This window comes from Heteronotia binoei, chromosome 3, assembly GCF_032191835.1.
Source record: "Heteronotia binoei isolate CCM8104 ecotype False Entrance Well chromosome 3, APGP_CSIRO_Hbin_v1, whole genome shotgun sequence".
NCBI classification, from domain to species: Eukaryota; Metazoa; Chordata; class Lepidosauria; order Squamata; family Gekkonidae; genus Heteronotia; species Heteronotia binoei.
In genome coordinates this window covers 129,320,855-129,345,559 of record NC_083225.1, presented here as the reverse complement: position 1 = coordinate 129,345,559, position 24,705 = coordinate 129,320,855, and the positions used below count along the sequence as shown (strand labels likewise).

Here is a 24,705-nt window from a genome sequence, read left to right as displayed (position 1 = left end):
TTGATCAAACTGTGACAAAATATTGGGGGTATGTATGGCATACATACAAACACAAGTTTTGCATGTATTGGGTTGTTATTTTCATTGTTGTATTCTTGGCATTTCCCTTTTGATTATAGCTTGGATTTTTTAAATTTTTGTTCGTGCAGTGTTGCATATACACACAAAAGCACACATTAATATCAATTAATGTCATCATGGCAGAGTATTGGGAAACAATTTCAATTAGCAATAATCACACCTTGGATTAACCTCATTGGCTATGATACTGCCACTGTGCAAAGCTGACACACATTAATATCTTGAAAACATATAATCCACACTTTTTAGTAAACTTTTTCAAACATTATTTTGGGGAAGGGATAAAAGGTATGAACTAAACTAATGTTAGTTATATTATTTCATTTTATAAACATTAAACCAGAGTACTAAATTCTCACTGTTTCAATGAGTCATTACCTTTGTCACTAATATTAGTTAAACTAACGATAAAATTCACAGCACTTATCTAGCATCAGGAGCAGCATTAATCCATGGGGTGTTTTTGATAATTTGCAGCTCAACAACTGAGCCAAGAATGACTAATTAAAAAGTTGTGTGGAGAAGTACAAAAATAAAGGCAAACTTGGATATTTCATGAAATGTGTTGCTAGTGACTTTGACACACTCAAAATTATCCACATGAAGCACTTATAAAATTAAATTAGATTATGATCTCCCAATCATTTGACTTTTACATACAAACTTTCCTTTTAAAATGCAGTAATTCTGAAAAAGAAATGTTCATAATTCTGGATCAAGAAAGCATAAATCACTGAAGTGAGAAAGATACAATGTTTTTTCCTGTCTGAATTTACCAGATTTAAATGTTTATGAAAATAATATTCAGAACCACATTGATACACTGCTTGTTCTCTCCAAACTGTTCCGTTCTCAACAAAGTATGGATCTAAATAATCGTGAGAATATGTATACTCACAGAACAGATTCTTGCCACTTCCGGTTTTACACAGTGTCTTCCTGAAAAGACTCTTCCTCAAGGTCAAGAAACTCTCAGAAATGGTGTGGAACACTCTCACCATCCCCAATGCCTTACAAACTAGCAGAAGAAAATGGGGAGGGACACAGTGTTGTGCCTACATGTGATATCACTTCTGGAATAAAACCAGAGTGATGCCTTCACATTGGGGCAATGCTCTGGGACTCACCCCAAAGTCTTTAAACTACATTTAATCCTAGAGTGTCATCCCAATAAAATGATGTGACTTCTGGTTTTGTACCACTTTGCCTAAATATGCCAAGGTCAGTTTCCAGCTCTGAAGTACTATGCTCTTTTGTGAGGCCTCAGAGATCCTTCCACTGCTAATTCTACAATCTTCCTATACAGCTACAGCCACACTGATCCTTTCCACAAGAACCTAAGCTTGTATTTGCATACTTTCCAAAAAGAAATTGTAAAAAAGCTACACATAACTATTATGTGTCTCCTATCCCAAATACTTTCCATATAATACTTTTGTGTAATCTGGTTATATATAAATTTAGGATTATTAGAATCATATTAAAATACATTTCACAACTTTTAATTATATATTTCTCCATTTACTTAGACAATTTATGAAAAAAAACTTGCATCAAACATGTTTATTTCAGAAAGAGCCCTGAAATGTTAGAAATGAAATGCTAGAAAGGTAGATTTTTAAAAAGTTAAAAACGAATTAACTGAATTACATGCCAATTTATATCATTTAAATATATACACGGAGTACTTACCATGAATAATTAGGACATACTCTGCGCTGTTTTGGCCAATAGTATTTTCTGCTTCACATCGATATGTACCATTGTCCGTTTTATTTAGGAAATTAATGTTTAGCTCCCTACCATTGACAACCATTCTTTCTGGATCTGGTAATTCTCCACCATCCTTTGTCCATAATACTGGATCTGGCCTATTAAACAAACAAAAAAATTAATATTAATATTTATTTATATTAAAATGTATATTCTGCAAAATCATTTTGGGGTTTCCTTGCCAAGTAGACAATAATTCAAATACAAAGCATAGACTCCAGTAATACTGACATCAGAGATAAATGACACAATTCAATATCAATGAGTTTCTCTCACTGCATAAAATACGAGAACAATGGTCTATTTTAAACTGAGTTTGCTTTTGCCCAAGAAGCTGCCATAAATTTCAATCCAAATTTTCAAATTTCAGACAAGTTATTCATAAATAGATAATTGTTGACAAATAAGGCTTTTTATTCTATGACTCTGGATAGCACTATTTGATACTAAGAATATACAAATAATAAATGCAAAATAGGTTGAAAGTGTACAATGAAATATTGTGAAGGATTGGTGCATTTTGTTACTGTTGCAATTCCAAAAGTCTTCCTTGTTTCACTCCGGCTTTCCATCATAAGTAGCAGAGTTTATGGTTTGGCATCTTTCCCCCTTGCATTTCTCTTGCTGCAGAGGCATTCTTCCGATGAGACACTGACTTCCTCTGCTGCTAGCACTTCTGAGTGATTAAAGGATCCTTGGAAAATGTTGATCTTCTGCATGCTAGCAGTGGAAGCAAGCAGTGCAACAGGGGAGAGCCTCTGCTGTAGCTGGAAAGAAGTGCAAGTTGAATGACATCATAGGATCCAAACATAATTGGTATGCATTCAGTTTCAATGCCTTCCTTTCATCTGCACATTTTCCCTCTATGTTAGTAATGTGAAAGTGTGCATTGATAAAACTTTGTGAGGGGGAAATCTACAAAAAAGTGACCATACATAAGACTGTTGCATTAACAAAATGATTATGTGGTATTTTATTATTGGACCCTCCCCACCCCCAAGTTGGGGTAAAGAGGCAGATACAGTATTTGGGGTAACTAAAGGGCCACTTTACCTACAACTGAAACTGACAAGGGCAACTTAACACGACAGGTCAAGCCAGGGATACACCGAGGACCCTTCCTTGACCTGTTTAAGTGGAGCCACTTTACCCCTGGCATGAGCCAACCAAGGTATGGCTCATACCAGGCTGGCCAGACATTAATCAACATTACACTTTTGAAACTCCAACCTCCCCAAACTGTACAGCTTGCAGGAAGGTTTAGTTCAAGGGGGGAGGTCCCTGCGTAGTCTGCATTCACAGCCACAAGCTGTACAGCCCCAAACCAATCCTAATCTACTCCTTGCACCTCAAATGGGGCTGTGCCACAGGTACTCACCTTCTCATTTTTATTGCCCCAAACTCTTTCCTGCCAAGTGACCGACCTATTTAAACAGCACCACCAGTCCAATTACCAGTTCAATTGCTGAATCAGGGGAATGCTGTAATAGTTTATCTTGATTTCAGTAAGGCTTTTAATAAGGTTCCACATACTGTTCTTGTTGACAAGTTGGTAAAATGTGGCTTGGATCCTGTTACCCTTAGGTGGATCTGTAACTGGTTGACAGATCGCACCCAAAGAGTGCTTGTGAATGGTTCCTCATCCTCTTGGAGAGGAGTGACAAGTGGAGTGCCTCAAGGATCTGTCCTGGGACCTGTTTTGTTCAACATCTTTATAAATGATTTGGATGAAGGAATAGAGGGAATGTTTATTAAATTTGTAGATGATACTAAATTGGGAGGGGTTGCAAATACAGTAGAAGACAGAAACAAGGTACAGGATGACTTTGATAGGCTGGGAAACTGGGCTAAAACCAATAAACTGAATTTCAACAGGGATAAATGTAAAGTTCTGCATTTAGGTAGAAAAAATCCAAGGCATGGTTATAGGATGGGGGAGACTTATCTTAGCAGTAGTATGTGCGAAAAGAATCTAGGGGTCTTAGTGGACCATAAGCAGAACATAAGTCAACAGTGTGATGTGGTGGCTAAAAAGGCAAATGCAATTTTGGGCTGTATCAACAGAAGTATAGTGTCCAGATCACGTGAAGTGATGGTATCGCTTTACTCTGCTCTGGTAAGTCCTCACCTGGAGTACTGTGTTCAGTTTGGGGCACAACATTTTAAGAAGGATATAGACAAGCTGGGTCCACAGAAGGACAGCAAAGATGGTGAGGGGTCTAGAGATCAAGTCCTATGAGGAAAGTGTCATGGGTGCTGGGGACCCTGCAGAGGAAGACGAGTCTGCCAAGGAAACTGTACCCCTGCCACCTGCACCAGTACCCCTGCCTCCTGCTGAAGAAGACCCCAGCCCCCCTGCCTCGCCCTCTCGGGTGGCTCGTGTGCGTGACCGCCTCCGTCAGGACCTCAGGGATCGGAGGAGGGCGGCACACTCACAAGCAAGACGCTCCCTGAGTCCTGAGTTTTGAGAGGATTCTGGCCCTCCTAAGAGCAAGGATGCTTGAGTTGTAACAGGATCCTGGCTGCCTCCCAGAGCCAGCAATTAGCCCAAATGGGCAACAGCCAGCAGAGGGCTATATAGCTGTGGGCTTTGGGAGGAGGCTTTGTGGAAGCAACTAGTCATCTCCCTGACGTTCTAGCATCCACTCCGGCTTGACTTTGGTTCCTGAATCCCTGACTTTGGCTTTTGACTTCTGAACTCCCTGACCTCGGCTTCTGGACCTCGGACCTGCGATACTTGCACAGCGATTTGGATTTGGCACCTCGGACACTCCTGCTTGCTGGCTACAGACCTCGGACTGCCTCTGGACTTTGCCTGACCCGGCCCCAGCCGTGACAGATTGCTTCCACCCGACAAACACCCACTCCACAGGATGGAGGCTGAAGCAAGTGAAACCACCGAACTACTGGCTGCGCTCCAAGCCCAGGTACAGCAGCTAACACAGGCAGTAGTGCACTTGCAGCAACAACCTGTGGCCAGTGCTCCAGCCAAGTGCCCAGTTCCCCCACCTGACAGATTTGGGGGTGCCGTGGAAGAATTTCCTGCTTTCCTGGCACAGTGTCAGCTGTACTTTGAACTAAGAGCACGGGACTTCCCCAATGACAAGACGAAGGTGTGTTTTATCATTAGTCTGTTAAAGGGGCAGGCGGCCAAGTGGGCCACACCCCTACTGGTTGGGTCCTCTCCCCTACTGACTGATTACCAGGGGTTTGAGGCCCACCTGTCTGCTGCCTTCTCCAACCCAGTCCAAGCAGCCACAGCCAACCGGAAAATCAGGGCCCTGAAACAAGGCCAGTCCTCGGTGGCTCAGTATGCCACCGAATTCAAGCTCCTGGCCCAAGACTTGGCGTGGAATGAGGCTGCTCAGATGGACCAGTTTACCGAGGGGTTGGCAGAGGAAGTCCTGGACGAACTGGCCAGGGTGGAGCGGCCCCCCACGCTCCAGGAACTTATCACCCTCTGCCTCCGCATCGATGGCCGCCTGGAAAGTCGCCGCCAAGCCAAGACCCGAGGGCGCCAGCTCCCTGCGCCATGCCACTTGGCTCCTCTCCCATCCCCAGCTAGTACCAGAGACGAGGGTGAGCCTATGCAGCTTGGAGCTGCTCGACCCCGCCTGACTCCAGAAGAAAAGGCCAGACGCCGCACGCAGAACCTGTGCCTCTACTGCGGCACGGCAGGCCACTATGCCTCTGGCTGCCCTGCTAAACATCGGATACCCGGACCTACATTGCCACCGCCGCCAAAAGGCCAGCCCCAGGCGTAAGTGGACCCTCCAGCCTGGGGCGACTAGCTGGGTCCTCCGAACAACAGGCTGATACCCCGGGCCCGTTCCTGCTACCAGTCAAACTCCGTCTGCCCGATGGACGCTGGCTGTTCGTGTATGCCATGCTGGACTCGGGAGCAGCCCACTGTTTCATAGATGCCGCCTTTGTAAAGCAGCACCAGATTCCAGTGCAGCCAAAAGAGACTCCAACGCTGGTGGAGGCTATCGACGGGCGCCTCCTCCGTTCTGGCCCCGTCACCCAGGAGACCTGTCCCATCACCTTCCACGTCCAGCAGCACCAAGAACAGCTACAATTTGATGTCGCCCGCATGCCTCGCTTCCCGCTGATTCTAGGCCTTTCCTGGCTGAAGCTGCACAACCCCATCGTGGACTGGGCCCAGCAGGAACTACGCTTCCGAGACCCATGCCCCCATCTGACTCCTCCCACCACTCTAGCAGCCGGCATCCCGAGTGGTGGTCCTCAGCTCCCTCAGAAGTATGCGGATTTCGCCGATGTCTTTGAGGAGACAGGAGCAGATCAGCTTCCCCCTCACCGACCCTATGACTGTGCCATTGATTTGGTACCTGGGGCACCACTCCCGGTGGGGCGTCTGTACCCAATGTCGGAGCCTGAGTTGGCAGCTTTGCGAGACTACCTGGACAAGAACCTGAAACGCGGATTCATCCGACCCTCAACTTCTCCCCTGTCTGCTCCAGTCCTCTTCGTGAAGAAGAAAAGTGGGGAGCTCCGGCTGTGCAATGACTACCGGGCCCTGAACAAGATCACCATCCGCGACCGGTACCCTCTGCCACTGATCCCTGAACTCTTGGATCGTTTAAAGGGGGCCCAAATCTACACCAAGCTGGACCTCCGCGGAGCGTACAATTTGGTGCGCATACGGCCCGGAGACGAATGGAAGACCGCGTTTGGGACCCGATACGGGCAGTACGAGCACCTGGTGATGCCCTTCGGATTGACCAACGCCCCCGCTGTCTTCCAGAGGTTCATGAATGATGTATTCCGGGACCTGCTCGACCGTTTCGCGATCATATACCTGGATGACATCCTAATCTACTCCCGCAATCCTGCCCAGCACGCCGAGCACGTCCGCCAGGTCCTGCAGCGCCTACGAGCCCATGGCCTCTACGCCAAGCTGGAGAAGTGCGACTTTGACCTGCGCTCCGTCGAGTTCCTTGGTCACATTGTGTCACCACAGGGAATCCTCATGGACCCGAAAAAAGTGGAAGCGGTCCTGACCTGGCAGGCCCCTCAGAATCGCAAAGACCTGCAGCGGTTCCTTGGTTTCGCCAACTATTATCGGCAATTCATCCCGGCCTATGCATCTCTGACCACGCCCCTGACTCAACTACTCCGCCCCAAAGAACCTTTCCACTGGTCCCCAGAAGCTGATAACGCCTTCTCCACTCTGAAGACCCGTTTTGCCACCGGGCCACTCCTGAGATACCCTGACCCCCAGCTTCCCTTTACGGTGGAAGCTGATGCCTCCAACGTGGCCCTGGGAGCAGTGCTGTCCCAGCGCGAGAAGCCGTCTCAGCCACTCCAGCCCTGCGCCTATTACTCGCGCCAGCTCACCGCTGCGGAGAAGAACTACACCATCTGGGAGAGAGAGTTGCTCGCAATCAAGGCGGCTTTTGAGGTTTGGAGGCATTACCTCGAAGGGGCTCGCCACCCTGTTCAAGTGCTCACCGACCACCGGAACTTAGAGCACCTCCAGACCACCCGCCGTCTCAACCAGCGCCAGATCCGGTGGTCCCTATTCTTCTCTCGCTTTGACTTCCAGATCTCCTACATCCCCCATACCCAGAACCGGAAAGCAGATGCACTCTCCCGGAAACCGGAATACGCCCCTGCTTCAACTGAGGCCGCGCCCACTGCTCCCATCCTGCCGCCCTCAGTGTTTGCAGCCACCTCCACTACACCCACACTCGTGGAGGCATTCGTGCTAGCCAGGCCAACGATCCCTGGGTCCAGCAACACCTCCAGGCCCTCCAAGATGACTCGGCAGGCGAGTTCACGACTCGAGGCGGTCTCTTGCTACACCGCGAACGCCTCTATGTGCCGCCCGGGCCCTTACGGGCAGAAGTGCTACGCCTGACCCACGACTCGTTGCCCGCTGGGCACTTCGGACAGCATAAGACCACCCACTTGCTGACGCGAGAATTCTGGTGGCCACGAGTTCGCTCCGATGTTGCCCATTATGTCAGCTCCTGTGACGTCTGTCGGCGGGCCAAAGACGTCCCGGCCAAACCCTCGGGGTTGTTACAGCCCTTGCCCGCACCCTCAGGACCCTGGGATACCATCTCGATGGACTTCATCACGGAACTCCCACGATCCAAAGGTCAGACTTGCATCTTGGTGGTCGTCGACCTATTTACCAAGATGGCCCACTTCATTCCATGCCTGAAACTTCCCACAGCTCAGGAGACAGCTCAGCTCTACCTGCAACACATCTTTCGTCTGCACGGACTCCCAGCCCACCTGATCTCAGACCGGGGGCCCCAGTTCTCCTCTCGGTTCTGGCAAGCCCTCCATTCCAGCCTGGGTACTCGAGTGCACCTGTCCTCAGCCTACCACCCGCAGACAGATGGTCAGACAGAGCGCACCAATGCCACGCTAGAGCAATATCTCCGCTGCTACACCTGCTACCAGCAGGACGACTGGACCACTCTGTTGCCTCTAGCGGAGTTTGCATACAACAACGCGGTCCACTCGTCTACCCAAATGACCCCGTTTGCTGCAACCTACGGCTACCACCCTCGGTTCTTCCCGGCGATCCTGCCACCCACGAATGTCCCCGCCGTTGAGGCCTACCTGCAAGAACTCCGCGCCAGCCAAGACTTGCTCCGAGAGCAGCTACAGCGGGCCAAGGAAGCCTATAAACTGGCTGCGGACCGGAAGAGGCAGGAAGGCCCCCCAGTCCAGCCGGGGGATCAGGTGTGGCTCTCGACTCGCTACCTGCGCCGGCCTGGTCGGTCTCACAAGCTGGATGCGCGGTTCATCGGACCCTACCCCGTCATGGACCAAATAAACCTCGTCGCTTTCAGGCTCCAGTTGCCACCTCACCTCCGCATTCACCCTGTGTTCCATCGCTCCCTCCTTGTTCCAGCTGCACCCCCTGACCCAGCTCGGCCTCCTTGCCCACCGCCGCCACCACCGGTGTTGGTGGATGACGAGGAAGAATACGAGGTGCGCCAGATCCTGGACTCCCGGTACCATCGCGGAGGCCTCCAGTACCTTGTGGACTGGGAGGGATATGGCCCAGAAGACCGGTCTTGGGAGCCCGTGGACAATCTTCATGCCCCGGACTTGGTGCAACAGTTCCACAACGACCACCCCGACCTCCCAGGTCCCTCGACGGAGGGGGGCCCTGGGGGGGGATAGTGTCATGGGTGCTGGGGACCCTGCAGAGGAAGACGAGTCTGCCAAGGAAACTGTACCCCTGCCACCTGCACCAGTACCCCTGCCTCCTGCTGAAGAAGACCCCAGCCCCCCTGCCTCGCCCTCTCGGGTGGCTCGTGTGCGTGACCGCCTCCGTCAGGACCTCAGGGATCGGAGGAGGGCGGCACGCTCACAAGCAAGACGCTCCCTGAGTCCTGAGTTTTGAGAGGATTCTGGCCCTCCTAAGAGCAAGGATGCTTGAGTTGTAACAGGATCCTGGCTGCCTCCCAGAGCCAGCAATTAGCCCAAATGGGCAACAGCCAGCAGAGGGCTATATAGCTGTGGGCTTTGGGAGGAGGCTTTGTGGAAGCAACTAGTCATCTCTCTGACGTTCTAGCATCCACTCCGGCTTGACTTTGGTTCCTGAATCCCTGACTTTGGCTTTTGACTTCTGGACTCCCTGACCTCGGCTTCTGGACCTCGGACCTGCGATACTTGCACAGCGATTTGGATTTGGCACCTCGGACACTCCTGCTTGCTGGCTACAGACCTCGGACTGCCTCTGGACTTTGCCTGACCCGGCCCCAGCCGTGACAGAAAGGTTGAAGGAGCTGGGGATGTTTAGCCTGGAGGGGAGGCAGCTGAGAGGTGATATGATCACCATCTTCAAGTACTTGAAGGGTTGTTATATAAAGGATGGTGTGGAATTGTTTTCTGTGACCCCAGAAGGTAGGACCAGAACCAATGGGTTGAAATTAAATCAAAAGACTTTCTGGCTCAACATTAGGAAAAATGTCCTGACAGTTAGAGCGGTTCCTCAGCGGAGCAGGCTTCCTCAGGAGGTGGTGGGTTCTCCTTCCCTGGAGGTTTTAAAACAGAGGCTAGATGGTCATCTGACAGCAATGAAGATCCTGTGAATGTAGGGGGAGGTATTTGTGAGTTTCCTGCATTGTGCAGGGGGTTGGACTAGATGACCCTGGAGGTTCCTTCCAACTCTATGATTCTACCACAGTTCACTGCCAAAGTACAAGGTAGGCGAAAAGACTTCCAACCAAGGACAATCAAGTGGGGGCAAAAAATTCCTACCTGGCCCTATTTAAACAAGATGATCAGCCAAAGACTGCACTGTAACAGGGCAGGTGTGTGGGCTGAGAGCAAACTGCACAGTTGGGGGAGGAACTGTCCCTTTAAAAGTTTCCTACTCCACCCCTGACAGAGCCCCGTATGCCCAGGAATGTTCATCAGCCTTCCCATCCTTCCAGGGCAGCAAAGGTGGTCCCTGGCTTTAGCACCAGGCCTCATTTTGGGCAGGAGCTCACAGGAGCAGAGCTCTGGAACTTCTAAATTTTATTGTGCTCTTTCTTACCTCCCTCCCTCCACCCCAATATTCCTTCTGGTCTCCTTTGTTCAAATTTCCTGTAAGAACTTCACTGAACTCTAAGATTTGACAAACTTTCTAATATTTTCCCCCACAAAAAATGGGGAAATAACCAAAACATATAAAGCAGACAGATGGAAATCTTCATCATGCCAATGTGGCCATATAGGAGAAAATAATTTTAGAAGTATGATGGGAGTGAGGTTTTATTATGACAATTATGATTCAAGAAGCATTTTCAGGTAGATGTTGAGCTGATATGATTTAGTACACCTGATGGTGTCAGAGGTGTGTGGCATATACAAATGAGTTGTGCTAATAAGTTCTGGCACCTCTTTTTCTACAAAATGACCCCTACTTAGCACCACTGGCTGTTTGGCCAGGAAGGGCAGGATTGTATACAAGTGCACTAATGCACTTATAAATAGGGTTGCCAGCCTCCAGGTGGGTCCCAAAGATCTCTCACTTTTACAACTGATCTCCATCTGACAGAAATCAGCTCTCCTGGAGAAAATGGCTGCTTTGAAGGGTGGACTCTATGGCATGGTACCATGCTGAGGCCCCTCAGCTCCCCAAACCATGCCCTCTCCCAGATCTACCCCCAAAGTCTCAAGACCTTGCAAACCTAATACTGCACCAAAAGAACCTTGATGTACGCACTGTCATATTAAGATAGCTTTGTGGCTATTTTTAATTAATGCACCTGTGTAAATTGTTAATGCATAACTGCAGCAAGTCATACATGTACAGTGCTTAAAACCTCTGTTTCAAAAATATCAGCCAGGAGGATTTCCAGTGCATTGTTCTGTTTTGGAAATAAACTTTCCTTCAGAACATCAAAACCCAGGAAGAAATTTGGATAAGAATAAACTGCGCTGCATCCCTAGGTATTTCACAGTGCTGTTCCACAAATGGTAATCTCAAACTGGTTTTGCAGAAATGCAGACTTATTCTTGCAATACATAATCAAATACTTAAGATGGAGATAAAAAATGACTATTTACAGATAGGCTTGCCAATCCCCAGGTCCCAGCGGGGATTCTTCCGCTTTCCCAGGCTCCTTCCTGCCCCCAGTCAGCTGGCCGGTGAGGGGAAACCTTGCCCCAAGAGGACCATGTGCCTTTGGAGGTTTCAGTCTCCGATTGAAAGGCTTCCTCTTGGGATGGTGTGTCTGTGTTACTTTGAAGAAGTTGGCAGCAACTCGTGAGTAGAGACGCCAATCTGTCGCTTCAGAGTTGCCAGAAACGGGGTGGGCGGGGGAGGGAAACGTCTGCTGAGCTCTTCATTATTCCCTATGTGGAGATCGATTCTCATAGGGTATAATGGGGAATTGATCTGTAGGTTTTGGGGGCTCTGAGGGAGTGGTTTTTTAAGGTAGAGGCACCAAATTTTCAGTATAGTATCTAGTGCCTCTCCCCAAAGTACCCCCCCCCCCAAGTTTCAAAATGATTGGACCAGGGGGTCCAATTCTATGAGCCCCAAAAGAAGGTGCCCCTATCCTTCATTATTTCCTATGGATGGAAGACATTTAAAAAGGTGTACTGTCCCTTTAAATGTGATGGCCAGAACTCCCTTGGAGTTCAATTATGCTTGTCACACCCTTGTTCCTGGCTCCGCCCCCAAACTCCCCAGATATTTCTTGAATTGGATTTGGCAACCCTATTTACAGAGTCTCATTGCATCTTTAAATGGCAGTGTTTACTGTGTTATCTTTTACCATTTGGCCACATTATTGCTTGCTTTCTTAAGCTTTGTACTCCTAGTGCTATTGCATTATCCATTCAAGGCCATAGGGTATTATTATCCCCCCTCCCTCTTTTCTCTTTCTCTCTTTCAGGACTCTGTAATCTGCATTCAGTCAGAAAAGCAGGCTATTAATAAGATAAATATATATATATATATAATCTCTCCTCAAAAAAACAAACACCCCTTCGTTTGTTCACAACATAATAAATGTTGCAGAAGTAATGAAAAAGGAAGTAGGTTTATGACAAAAGAAACAAAAACACCCTGGGAGTGCTTCACTGGTCCTCTTTAATATGGTGACTTGCGTGCTATAGATGATTGTTGTTGTTATTAATGTCATTTATAGTCTGTCTTTCTCACAGAGACTCAAGGCAGTTTACAAAGTATGAAAAACCATTCATTCAGACAGCAAAGAACTCCAGTAAATGCACCTATGACCATCAGGGGAAAGGCTGTTTAAAATGCACAGTAACATGCTCTCCAGGAACTAGCATATCTATAGAGCTGTATGTCAAATGTGGCTTGGGTAAAAAAATCAAGAAAAATAAAAAAAAAACCTGTAGAAATGTCACCTGAGAAAAATGATTACGTATATTGCCAGTGTATGGGAGTGAAGCTTCAGAATCCATGCCCCTCCTGTGACTAACTAACCATCATCAGAAGGAGGTGGAGCTTGGGAAGTGATATCACATCCTTGCTAGGTGAAACCCCAAAAGTTTCCAGGCTCCACCCCCAAAGTCAGACTGGCAACCTATACCAGACTTTTGCTTTGTTTTACACCCCACCACCCCTCCTTTATTTTGGCACTATGGGATTAGATGGTCACTTTGGGGTTGAGCAGTAATTTTTTGGACTGCATATCAGATTGGCCATGAGGGGGTTCAATCTTAGAACTGGAAACTTTATTTTGAGCCCTAGCTGTTATACAGCAAGAGTGGAAGGGAATGAGACTCAGTCAGTACCTCTCAGCACAGAATTATGTGCAGTGCAGGCAATGAGGAGCAAGGCACAGCAGTAGTACCTGTGCTGTGTTCTGACCCAGGGTGGGCTTGCCCTTCATCAGTTGGCTTTCAAGGACTGCTTTAGTTGACCACACAAGTTATGAAGAAAGTTGTTCTGTTGACTTTGTTAATATGAGTTACGTAATAAGTATCACATTTTCTCTGCTTTTCTTTGCCTTATAAGATAACTTTTTCAGAGAGGGCTGCTGGCATTTGAATTTCCAAATAGTAAGACCTTTTGTTAAACTAATTCAAGTGACAGAAATTACTAAATTAGCTAGGGTTGCCAGATCTGACTCAGGAAATATTTGAGGCCTTTGGCATTGAATTCAGGAGACATTGGGGATGGAGCCAAGATACTTTCCAATTGCTAAATAAATAAATATACAGCAGTGCTGTTCCCCTGAATACAGTCTTCATTTCCTCATCCTCTTTTTTTGCCACTAAATGAAAGTGAAATCTGTCATATGCCCACAAGGCTTTGGAAACATTTCCAAACATGCTTTTTTAAAGGGACATGCACACACACTCACAAAGCAGCCAAAATAGAGTTTGCAAGCCCACAATTTTGTGGTCTCACTGGGGCAATTTACTCATTATAGGAATAGAGTTGTAGGTTTTGGGTTTTGACATAGACATAAGAATATAGGGTAAGGCATAGGATTTTGGTTTAAGGTATAGTAAGATTAGATTGTGTAGAATAAATTGTGACATAGTGGTCGTGTTTTCAGTAGAGAAAAATGAGTCAGAAACCAGAGTTAGATAAGTTTGGAAAATGGTTGGCAAAGCAAGGAAAGAACGCCTTGGGAGGCTGGGTCCTTTGAGAGTCCCGATCCTCTCCAGACCTTTAGGAAAGCTTTCCAGAAGTCGTGTGAGAAAGGAAAAATTGGACAGTCAATAGAACAGGAGTTAGCCGCCTGGGGAATGTTTATTGCACTCCAGGACGCTACCTCTTTTATCGCAGGCGTGCTTGCACGAAATGAGGAACTAAGTTCCGGGCTTACCAAGATAGAGAAAGAGATGACTGTGTTAAAGGAGGAAAAGGAAAGAGAGATGATCATAATGAAGGAGAAACACATGGCTGAAATAGAAAGGAGAGGCAGGGAACTAACTATAAAGAATTTAGAGATGCAGTTACTCAGGACCAGCTGCAATGCCCAACTTGAGGCAGCACAGCGCCAGATACAGGATTTGAATGTGGAGTTAGAGGCACAGTTAGACGTTACCCAGAGGGATCTGGAAGCAGATTTTGAAGATCAAAAGGCAGTCCTGACTCAGGAGCTGGAACAGGTCAGAGGTGTTGAAATTAATAACCAAATGGAGCGGAGAGTCCTTACCTCAATCCTCCTGACTCACCAACAGAAGTAAGAGGAGCTGTTTGCGCAACATAGTAAGGCTAAGGAACTCATAGAAGGGTTGCAGAAGGAACTGGAGGATGCAGAAAGGCTGGCAAAGCACATAGCTCAGAAAAAGATCAATGTCTATGACGAGGTCAATCATGATACGTGCAAAGCCGAGACAGAGGAACTGGAGGCAAAACTTCATTTCAGTTATCAAACCAAAACATGTCAGCTAAGGGCATAATGGAATTAATGTCAGAAGATGCGGTTCCCCAAGACGCCCAGGCCATCTCCCCTTTCAATCCCGATTGGAAACTCAGGAGTTATGAGGCTCCCCAGTCTGCCCCCGTGGAAAACAGAGAAGAAAAGGGAGTGCCCTTAAGGCCGATTCATATGAAGATAATAAACACCCAAGTGGGACAGGGAAGAGTTACCACTCAAGAAATCACTGAATATGCCCCGTGAAAACCATATGAAGCTAAGGCTACAGCTGACTCTGTAGGCCCCTTCAATAGAGAGAACGGTTTAGACTGGATGACAAAGGTAGCTATGGCTTACCCAACAGCTACTGGGGCAGACCTAACGCAACTAGCGCGTATCTGTATAAATAGGGCTGATGCTACTACTTTTGACGCAGGAGTCAACGCCCATAATTTAACTACATGAGATCATGTGGGGTGGATGCAGGCTGTCATTCGCCTAATGTGGCCTGGAATGGATGCCACAGCAATGTATTTTGAAGACAAGCAATGTCCCGGGGAGAGCCCAGCGAGCCACTTAGGCAGGAAGAAGACGCTAGCCATTCTAGCCGATAGAATCCCAGCAGTAAATGGAATGTATAATTTTAATCAGCCAGACTTTAAGGCAGAAATATACAGAGAACTGGATCAAGAGACCAGAGAAGCTATGGGGCATATCCATTAAATGCACAATTTAATGACATGGCTGGACCTTAATGAAAAAATCCCAATATGTGTCAGACTTAATGAGGGAACGTGTACCTAAGACAAGCTGCAAACCCTCCTGTAGGACACAAGAAACTAAGCAGGCTGAGCTCATACAGGCTATAACATATGCCAACAACGGGCCACATTTTAAGCCAAGGCATGAAAGGAATAAAGTTCACCCAGCCCGAGCAGAATGGAACAAGGACCAAGGGGAAAACAGAGGCTACCTTGACTATAAGCACAATCACAAGACTGGAACACTGCCCCCACATATGGCAGCTCCCGTTCCCCCTCAAGCAAACTAGTACAGTCACTTCAGTCAAAACAGAAGATATGGGCCGCCTCCGATCCAGGGTCAATACATGTAGCAGCCGAACCCATACAATCCCCATGTTCCTTCGGCTCCGGCACCCCCTCCCCAAGGAATGTATGCGCATCAGCAACCCGCAACAGCTCCTACAGTCCCCCGGCCTCCCCCTCCTCCTCTCTCCCTGCCTCAACCAGGTAGAAATGTAGGCTTCCACAAAAAAGAGTACACTCTGGACACATCCAGAATAAGAAAGGATGCGTGGAGATGGCTTAAGGATATGGGGGAAGACATGAGCATATACGATAAGAAACCTACCCATGTTCTCTTAGCAGCTATGCAGGAATAGGAAAAGAAGCTCAGCATGCAGCGTACTGAGGCGAGTGCCCCTCCCATGGCCACCATTACTACTTCTTCCAATCCTCAGCAGCTGTACCCTGATCTAAGTCAGTATAAATAGGGGTGCCCTGGGTCCCATCCTCTTCCCACTGGAGTCGTGGCACGCTTTAAGCCTGATGACTGGGGAATACCGATGGTACGAGTAGGTATAGGGACCCTGGGGAATATTTAAACTGCAGATCTCCTAGTAGACACCGGTGCCGCTTTAAATGTACTTCATCCAAACCCTGCCCACGTGCCTATGACCCTTTCAGGCTTTGCTGGAGGTTCCCATGCATCCAAACTCTGGGAGAACATTCCCATTATTGTTGAGATATTGCATACAAGAATTCAAGCTTGTGAGGATGAGGAAGAGCCCAGTATTCTGGGAATGAACAGGCTCACCGTAGACTTAGCTAATGGATTGCTGTGGCAGCTGGAAGACAGTCCTCCTCTCATTAATGCAGTGCAGAGATGCGTCGCCCTTAAGGCATCATTCCCATTGGCACCTATCACTTCAGATTCATGGACTATCGAGTTTCCCAATGTTTGAACTAAGGAAAAAGCGGAGTGTGGCTTGGTTAAAAATGCTTGTGAACTAATTGAAGGACGGGATCCCCCACTGCAAAAAACAGTATAAATATCCAGCTGAGGCCGAAGCTGGGATCGCTAAAACAATTGACGGTCTTTTGAAATGGGATGTAATTCTCCCCATGCAGTCTATATGTAACTTGCCTCTGTGGCCGGTACTAAAGGCAGACGGGGTAACCTGGAGAATGACAATAGACTTCAGAGCACTAAATGCTGTCACTCCTGCGGTAGCTCCAGTAGTGGCAAAATACAAAGAGATCCTGGCAGTCATAGTGGCAGCATCAAGATACTATAGCGTTATGGACTTGGCCAATGCGTTCCATTCAATTAGACCCCATGAATATTGCTGGTACAAATTTGCCTTCACATTTCGAGGACAACAGTATTCCTTCAGACGCCCCAAGGTTTCCATTCTAGCCCTAGCATTTGTCATGCGCACATAATACAGATGTGGGAGAAGCTAAGCCCTTCCTTTTGCGATCACGTGATCAGTTACATAGACGAAAGCCTGATCCATTCAGAGGAGCAGGCAAAGACATGTGAAATCACACAGGAAGTACTGAGCTTATTGCAGGATACCGGCTTCAAGGCTAGCCAGGAAAAGGCGAAGCTTGTAAAAACAGAAGTGATACCTAGGACTGACACTAGGAGCCGAAAGCAGAACCCCAGAAAGGCACAAAGGGTGGAAGTGATTGCAAAGCTCCCTGCCCCCACCGATTCTCATTCACTAAGAGCTCTGCTAGGAACGTTTCACTTCTCGCACGCCTTCATAGAGAATTTTGCTGATAAGGCCCGTCCTCTCTACGCACTGCTTAAGAAAAATGCAAAATGGGAATGGGGGAAAGAACAGCAGTTAGCTTTTGCCGACCTCAAGAAAAGCCTTTTACAAGCCCCCGCACTAGTGCACCCTGACATGACAAAACCATTTTATATCCAAATGGCCACCTCTGAACAAAGTATCGCTGCCACCCTGAGCCAGAACCAAAACGGAGCTATGAGAGTTGTAGCTTATGCATCCTGTAACTTGCGAGAAAGTATGCTTAGCCCTAGTATGGAGTCTGGAACACTGGGAATTTATTATCGGTGGAGCAACGATTATCGAGCAGACCACACATGCTCCGTTGAAATATATTTTGTCCAGAAAAATTCAGAATGGGCAGGTCACCAACAACAGAATTGCACAATGGACGATAGCCTTGGTAAGCAAAGGCGTCGACTTTCAGAGGGAATCCAAGCAGCCACTCTCTCCTTATGGTCTAATGATTGTAGGGACAGAACATGAATGCCCTATACCTAAATTTAAGAAGAATACATGGCCTGCAGTTTGGGGCGGATCCTTAGAGGAAGCACTGCTGCAAGGTTTCACGTGTTGGTTTTGTGATGGCTCCTCATTACACGTAGAAGGGAGAGCCATGACTGGATTTGGAGAAATTAGAACCTGTGCTATGGTATGTGCAGACCCAGCCAGCACCAAAGCCCCTATTCAGCATCAGAGGATTGAAGGCCATGGGCTCGGATCCAAATTGATTTTATTGGCCCTCTTCCCAGCACCCCACAAGGATACAAGTATTATCTGACCATAATAGATCCATTTAGCAAATGGGTTGAGGAATTTCCCTGCCGCAATAACACGGCAGCAACCACAGCCAAAATTCTGTTTAACAATATCTTTAGCAAATTCAGAATCACACATGTAATTGACTCAGATTTGGGCTCACACTTCATTGGGGAAGTTACTAAAAACTGTGTAAGGCTCTGGGAATAAAACAGATTTCACATTGCTGCACACCCGCAGTCATCCGGAGCCACAGAGAGAACAAACCACACCTTAAAGGAAGCTCTTAGGAAAATAGTGCGATCCACTGGGAAGGACTGAGACGAGAAGCTGCTCATCATCCTCATGGCCCTTAGAGGAACAAAGGCCATACATGGTTTCTCCCCACACCTGGTTATGACGGGGTGAAAAATGCTACTGCCAGAAGCATTCTGGATAGACACACAAGTCTCTTCTGAACTACAGCCTGCCTTAGTCACAGATCAATGGGTGCGGACATTGATCAGTGAGCTAAGCAAAGTCCACCATCAAGTAGCCTGCCAGTTAGGAGTCACCCAACAGAGGGTGGGTAAGAGATTGGGCTGGGTTCGAAATCCCCAGCAATGGGAAGTGGGACAACTGTTATGTATCGCAAACTGTTCCAACAAGAACACTCTCTGGTGGCAAAATGGCAGGGGCCAGTAAAAATCACACAGAGAGTAACCCCTGCCATCTATCAAGTAGCCATCCCTAGAAGGGGAGCAGAGCCAAGGCTCAAGTATTTCCATTGTTCTCAGTTGAAGGAGTGGAAAAGGAAGGCACCGGAAGTAACCACTCCTAGCGATCCTGCTGTTCTCATAGCAAAAAGGAGATCTATGCCTGTGATAAATGTAAAACAGATCTCCTTAAGCGCACAAGCGCAGCCCAACCAAGTCTGCCTAGCTGATACTTTCATGACCCTTTCAGAAGACGCCCCTATTCTTCCAAGTCAGCCAGGGCGGGGGGGGGGATACAATCACATAAATAAAGCTGTGGGAAAACGTGTCTGGAAAAACAATAATTCCTTTCACAGGTTGTGTCCCAGTCAGACAGATTGCTGAATATGATGATAAGTATATTTTATTTTGTGCTGCTTGTAGTAAAGATAGGTGCACCCCTAGTACAAACAGAACAATTTGGGACACAAGAGCAAGTTTGGGACTGTTATGGCCACTCAGAGTCTCCAGGGAATCCCCCGTGCTCGGTAGCTAGACATGGAAAATTCACAAATGTGTACCAATATAACGGAAAGCAGGATCCTGGAGAGGCCATGACTGGTTATTTAGCCTGAAGCCCAGAAACGCTTGTAGTTTTAAAGGGGTACACAGACCTGAGAATGACCAAGGCCTTGCAAGCCTGCCCCTCAGAAAGTATTGTGAATTGTATTTTTAAGATATCTGGAAAGATTGAACAGTTCTGTCACCAACGAAAGCTAACGACAGAACCAGTGATCCCCGTGGCTTGCTGGCTCATGCCCAAACTCTCCAAGGTTCCAGTCACAGAATCCCCCAGTGCACAGATAGCACCCTGCTTGATAGCCATTGTATCCGCTGCTATTTGGAACATTGGCGACCCGCTAAAAATCATTGTGTTGGTTGGAACAGACCACTTCCTTCCCCATACTACTAAATTCCCTATAATGTTGACGGACCCAAATGGGGAAGAGCACCTATTTTCCTCCATAGAATGGAACCCATTGAATTGGGCTGCAGAAAGTAAAGTAATGTCAAAACACGGACCCCTCGATCGAGTCGTTAATTTGAACAGCACGGAATACGGCAACATGACGAGTGATCTAAAATTTATTATGCTTGGCATTCTTGTCATTTATACCATCCATGTTGAAGGCAATTACTTCTTAGCACTAAGCAACCTGACCACCCTAGTCTTCAATCCATTGATTGATAAGGTAGAATCCCTCAGAACTCTCCAATATTCAGTGACATCGGCTTATCCCACGAAGCCTTGGCCGTGTGCATCATGACGTTGGTCAAGGGCAGGGCCACCGCAGTGGAGGTGTCCATCTGCACGATGTCAAACACGGTGTCGGTAATGACAGACTGGGGTTGTACTGTGGTGAGCAACAGCGACTGGGCCACACACTTAATCAAATCCCCGTATGATTTTAGGTCCTCTGACGGGGAAATGGGTTGCTCCTCGGATGTTTTCTGTGGAGGGGAGGGTTCCCCGGATGAAGATGCTTCCTGTTCGTCAGCAGACGAGCCCTCACGTGATCTAGAAGATCTAGCTGGCGAGTACGAACAGTCCGAGAGATGTGGATCGGGCGGCGGATAGGTAGAAAATCGGGCGGCGGATAGGTAGAAAATTATGTTAGATAGATGGGTGTTATTTTGTAACCTGGGTCACTGGCAGACTGCCTGCCAGACTCACCATGTATTTAGCCTTCGTATATAATGTGTGCATGTTTTGCATGAAAACAATTGCATTATTTAATCCCATGAATAATTTTGATGCTTCTGGTAGACTGATTTGGTAAGCGCCCTCCTATTTCCTGCACGTAGATTTGCCTTGTCGCATTGTACTCATGCAGAAGTCAGTTTGGTTCACCATTATTATTCAAATGTACCCTTTTATTAGCACAGATTCAGTAAGAGAAGCATTCTGCAGCCCCTCATTTTAATCTGGTATTTTTGGATTTGGTCTTAAGGAAGAAATGAGCTCTCAGAGAGCTGGCACCCCATTTCTCTAGTCAACACTCCTATCTCTGATACTTTTACTGTCTCATTCTCTGTTGTCTGTGCCTCTTCTCTGGAAGTGCAGTTCTCCAATGGCAGTGCCACCTGGCACCACAAATGTGCGGTCATCATATCCATGGATAAGCACGACCGCAAAGAAGGGAATTGTTACTGAGAGACGCTACCTGATAAAATGGAGTGCCCCAGTGCCTAGAGAGAGAGTGTGGGTCTTCTATTCCTGGAAACAAAATGGAGTCTGACCAGAAACAAGCCAAGAAAACACTCCACCTAAAAGTGGAGTGGACCCGGCAGAGAGCTTGTTCTGGTTGGCGCCTGAAGTCTGCCTCTCAGTGTAGTCTCACCTATCCCCCCCCCCCAATGCCTCCGCCCAAACATGATGCATAATAACATGGGAACTGCTGTTAAGTATTATTCTCACTCTGATCTTCTGCTACCTGTTGATGGCCTCTTCCTTCGGCCCATCACTTCTACTCTGCCACTTCCATTCAAATGCATGATTTGACTCATCCTACCACTCAAGGTCTTTATTTTTCTAAAGGATCATTTCCTGAGTGTCAGCTAAAAATGGGCAACGAATCATTCAGTCACGTCCAAGCCTGTCATTATAGCGAATGTGTAGAATTCCCAATCTATTGTTTTAATTAAGTAGCTATTCAAGAAAGCCATTGCCGGATCATCAAGGACCCCTTGGTAACTAACGGTCCCCATCCGTCGGACCCCTATATAGTATGGGTCAAAACCCATTTCGGTGTGCATTCTGTAGGGTGCCATTTGCAGTCTGTACCTTCCGTTACTCCTGTAATCGGGTCTATAAGGCATGTCACACTGGTCGTGCTCGTCCCCCTCTCTGTATCTTTCCACTGAACGGATGTCACCTCTTCTGGATCAGGTGAATATTACCCATCTCAACGACCCATAAAATCCTCGATCGATAACTTCTATTTTTCCTAGTCTCTTGAGTGCTTGTTTGTGAACCTGTGTGTGTAAATCCTCTTATTACATAGCTTAAGTAAAACATTATAAAATACAATTGCTTGGACTATTCTTGGCTGAAAACCCAAAGTCCATATCATTGAAAGGAAAGATCTTTCGCTCCTAAATCGCTCTACCGAGTCTCTTAGCTAATTTCCCCATTAAACATAAGAGACTAAAAGCATTGCAGGTAACACTTCCATTTTTCATTTTTTTATTATCAGTCATGTGTTGAGTCTGGCTTTTATTTATTTATATTGGGATTTATACCCCGCCCTTCGCACCGAAGTGTCTCAGGGCGGCTTACAACATGATAATTCAAATACTACAATTTAAACACAACTAAAATTAAAACCATAAATTAATAAAAGCAAGATAGATAAAAACCGGCGGTCTACAGATGCATTTTGTTCTATCCAAAAGATTTCCTTGTCAGTCAGTATTATAGGCCTGCCGGAAGAGGGCTGTCTTACAGGCCCTGCGGAACTGCCCTAGGTCCCGCAGGGCCCGCACCTCCTCCGGCAGCTGGTTCCACCAATAAGGTGCCGTTACTGAGAAGGCCCGATCCCTGGTGGATTTTAGACGGGCCTCCTTTGGCCCGGGGACTACCAATAGGTTTTGTGAACCCGAGCGTAGTACTCTCTGGGGAACGTGTGGGGAAAGACGGTCCCTAAGGTAGACAGGTCCTAGGCCATATAGGGCTTTAAAGGTAATAACCAACACCTTGTACCGGACTCGGAATATTACTGGCAGCCAGTGCAGATCCCGGAGCCCCGGCCGAATGTGCTCCCGTCTTGGGAGCCCTAATAACAGCCGGGCAGCAGCGTTCTGCACCAACTGCAGTTTCCGGGTCCGGCACAAGGGTAGCCCCATGTAGAGGGCATTACAGTAGTCTAACCTCGAGGTGACCGTAGCATGAATCACTGTTGCCAGGTCGTCACGTTCCAGGAAGGGGGCCAACTGCTTCGCCCGCCGAAGGTGAAAAAACGCGGACTTGGCAGTGGCTGCTATCTGGGCCTCCATTGTCAGTGAAGGCTCCAACAGCACCCCCAGGCTCTTAACCCTGCCCGACGCTGTTAGTGGCGCGCCGTCAAAAACTGGCAGGGGGATTTCCCTTTCCCGGGCCGCAGCGACCAAGGCACAGGACCTCTGTCTTCGCCGGATTCAGCTTCAGCCCGCTCAGCCTAAACCACCTAGCCACTGCCTGTAACGCTCGGTCCAGATTTTCTGGGGCGCAGGCGGGCCGGCCATCCATAAGCAGATAGAGCTGGGTGTCATCAGCATATTGATGACACCCGAGCCCGTACCTTCGGGCAATCTGGGCAAGGGGGCGCATGTAGATGTTAAATAACATCGGGGAGAGCACCGCCCCTTGAGGCACCCCGCAATCAAGCGTGTGTCTCCGGGACAGTTCCTCCCCAATCGCCACCCTTTGTCCCCGACCGTCAAGGAAAGAGGAAAACCATTGCAAGGCCAACCCCTGAATCCCTGCGTCGGCAAGGCGGCGCGCCAGAAGCCGATGGTCGACCATATCGAACGCTGCCGATAGGTCCAACAACATCAGCACCGCCGAGCCGCCTTGATCCAGACGCCGCTGAAGGTCATCCACCAGGGCGACCAGCACCGTCTCCGTCCCGTGGCCCGGGCGAAAACCAGACTGGTAGGGGTCAAGGATAGAAGCGTCCTCCAGGAAGCTCTGTAGCTGCAACGCCACTGCCCTCTCGATAAGTTTGCCCAAAAAGGGCAAATTCGATACCGGCCGATAGTGTGCCAATTCGGTCGGATCTAACGATGTTTTCTTCAAGAGGGGACGGACCACCGCCTCTCTGAGCGCTGATGGAAATGCCCCTCCAGTAGGGATCTATTTATGATATCCCGTATAGGATATCTTAGCTCCCTCCGGCAGGTCTTAATAAGCCAGGAGGGGCATGGGTCCAATTTACAAGTTGTTGGGCGTGCAGATAGGAGGATCCTGTCAACTTCTTCCAGGCTGAGCGCGCCGAAGCCGTTCAGGATGCGATCCGAAGACAGGCACGGAGCCTCACGTTCGCTAACTGTATCTAATATGGCAGGAAAGTCGGAACGGAGCGATGCGATTTTATCCGCAAAAAAATCCGCAAAAGCCTCACAGCCAATTTCCAATTCATTAAAATTTGGTCTGCCCTGTGGCAGCGTTGTAAGGGTCCGGATTGTATTGAACAGTTGTGCCGGGCGCGAAATTGCGGACGCAATCTCCGCCGCAAAGTAAGTTTTCTTTGCGGCCTTGACTGCCATCTCATAGGACTTCATAACCTCTCTATAAGATGTTCGAGTCGCTTCGTCTCGAGTACGCCGCCATTGCCTCTCTAGTCGTCTGAGTCCCCGTTTCAGCCGACGCAGCCCCTGGTTATACCAGGGTGTCGGCCTTGCGCGAGGGCGCAGAGGACGCCTAGGCGCGATCTCATCGATGGCTCCGGTGAGCCTATTATTCCAGGACTCCACCAGGTCATCGAGGGAATCGCCAGGGCGACCAGCACCGTCTCCGTCCCGTGGCCCGTTTTCAGTTCTCTGGTTAACTTCCAATACCAAAGCTAGAAATGCAAGGGAATTTCTTACATTGCAAACAGATAAGCTTTGATGCCAACTGTAGGAATGTAATTTAGCAGAAACATTTATGTTCAAATACTCCATGTGTTTGTGTTAACATTCTGACTCAATTTCTTTTTAAAGAGGAGAAAGAGATATACTGTAGGCTGCA

General features: G+C 47.9%; 1 protein-coding gene and 1 non-coding gene across 5 annotated transcripts in view; both read right to left on the bottom strand.

Annotated features, from left to right (window-relative positions):
* The window catches only part of CADM2 (cell adhesion molecule 2), a 966,308-nt gene that overhangs the window by 170,546 nt on the left and 771,057 nt on the right, over positions 1-24,705 (bottom strand). For all 4 annotated transcript variants that reach the window (XM_060234430.1, XM_060234429.1, XM_060234431.1 and 1 more), the window contains one exon: positions 1,774-1,952. In XM_060234430.1, coding sequence (XP_060090413.1) covers positions 1,774-1,952 — 179 coding nt within the window. The remainder of the gene's footprint in view (positions 1-1,773; positions 1,953-24,705) is intronic.
* LOC132569194 (U4 spliceosomal RNA) lies at positions 145-286 on the bottom strand. The gene has a single exon (XR_009555242.1). It is a non-coding gene; the product is annotated as a U4 spliceosomal RNA (small nuclear RNA).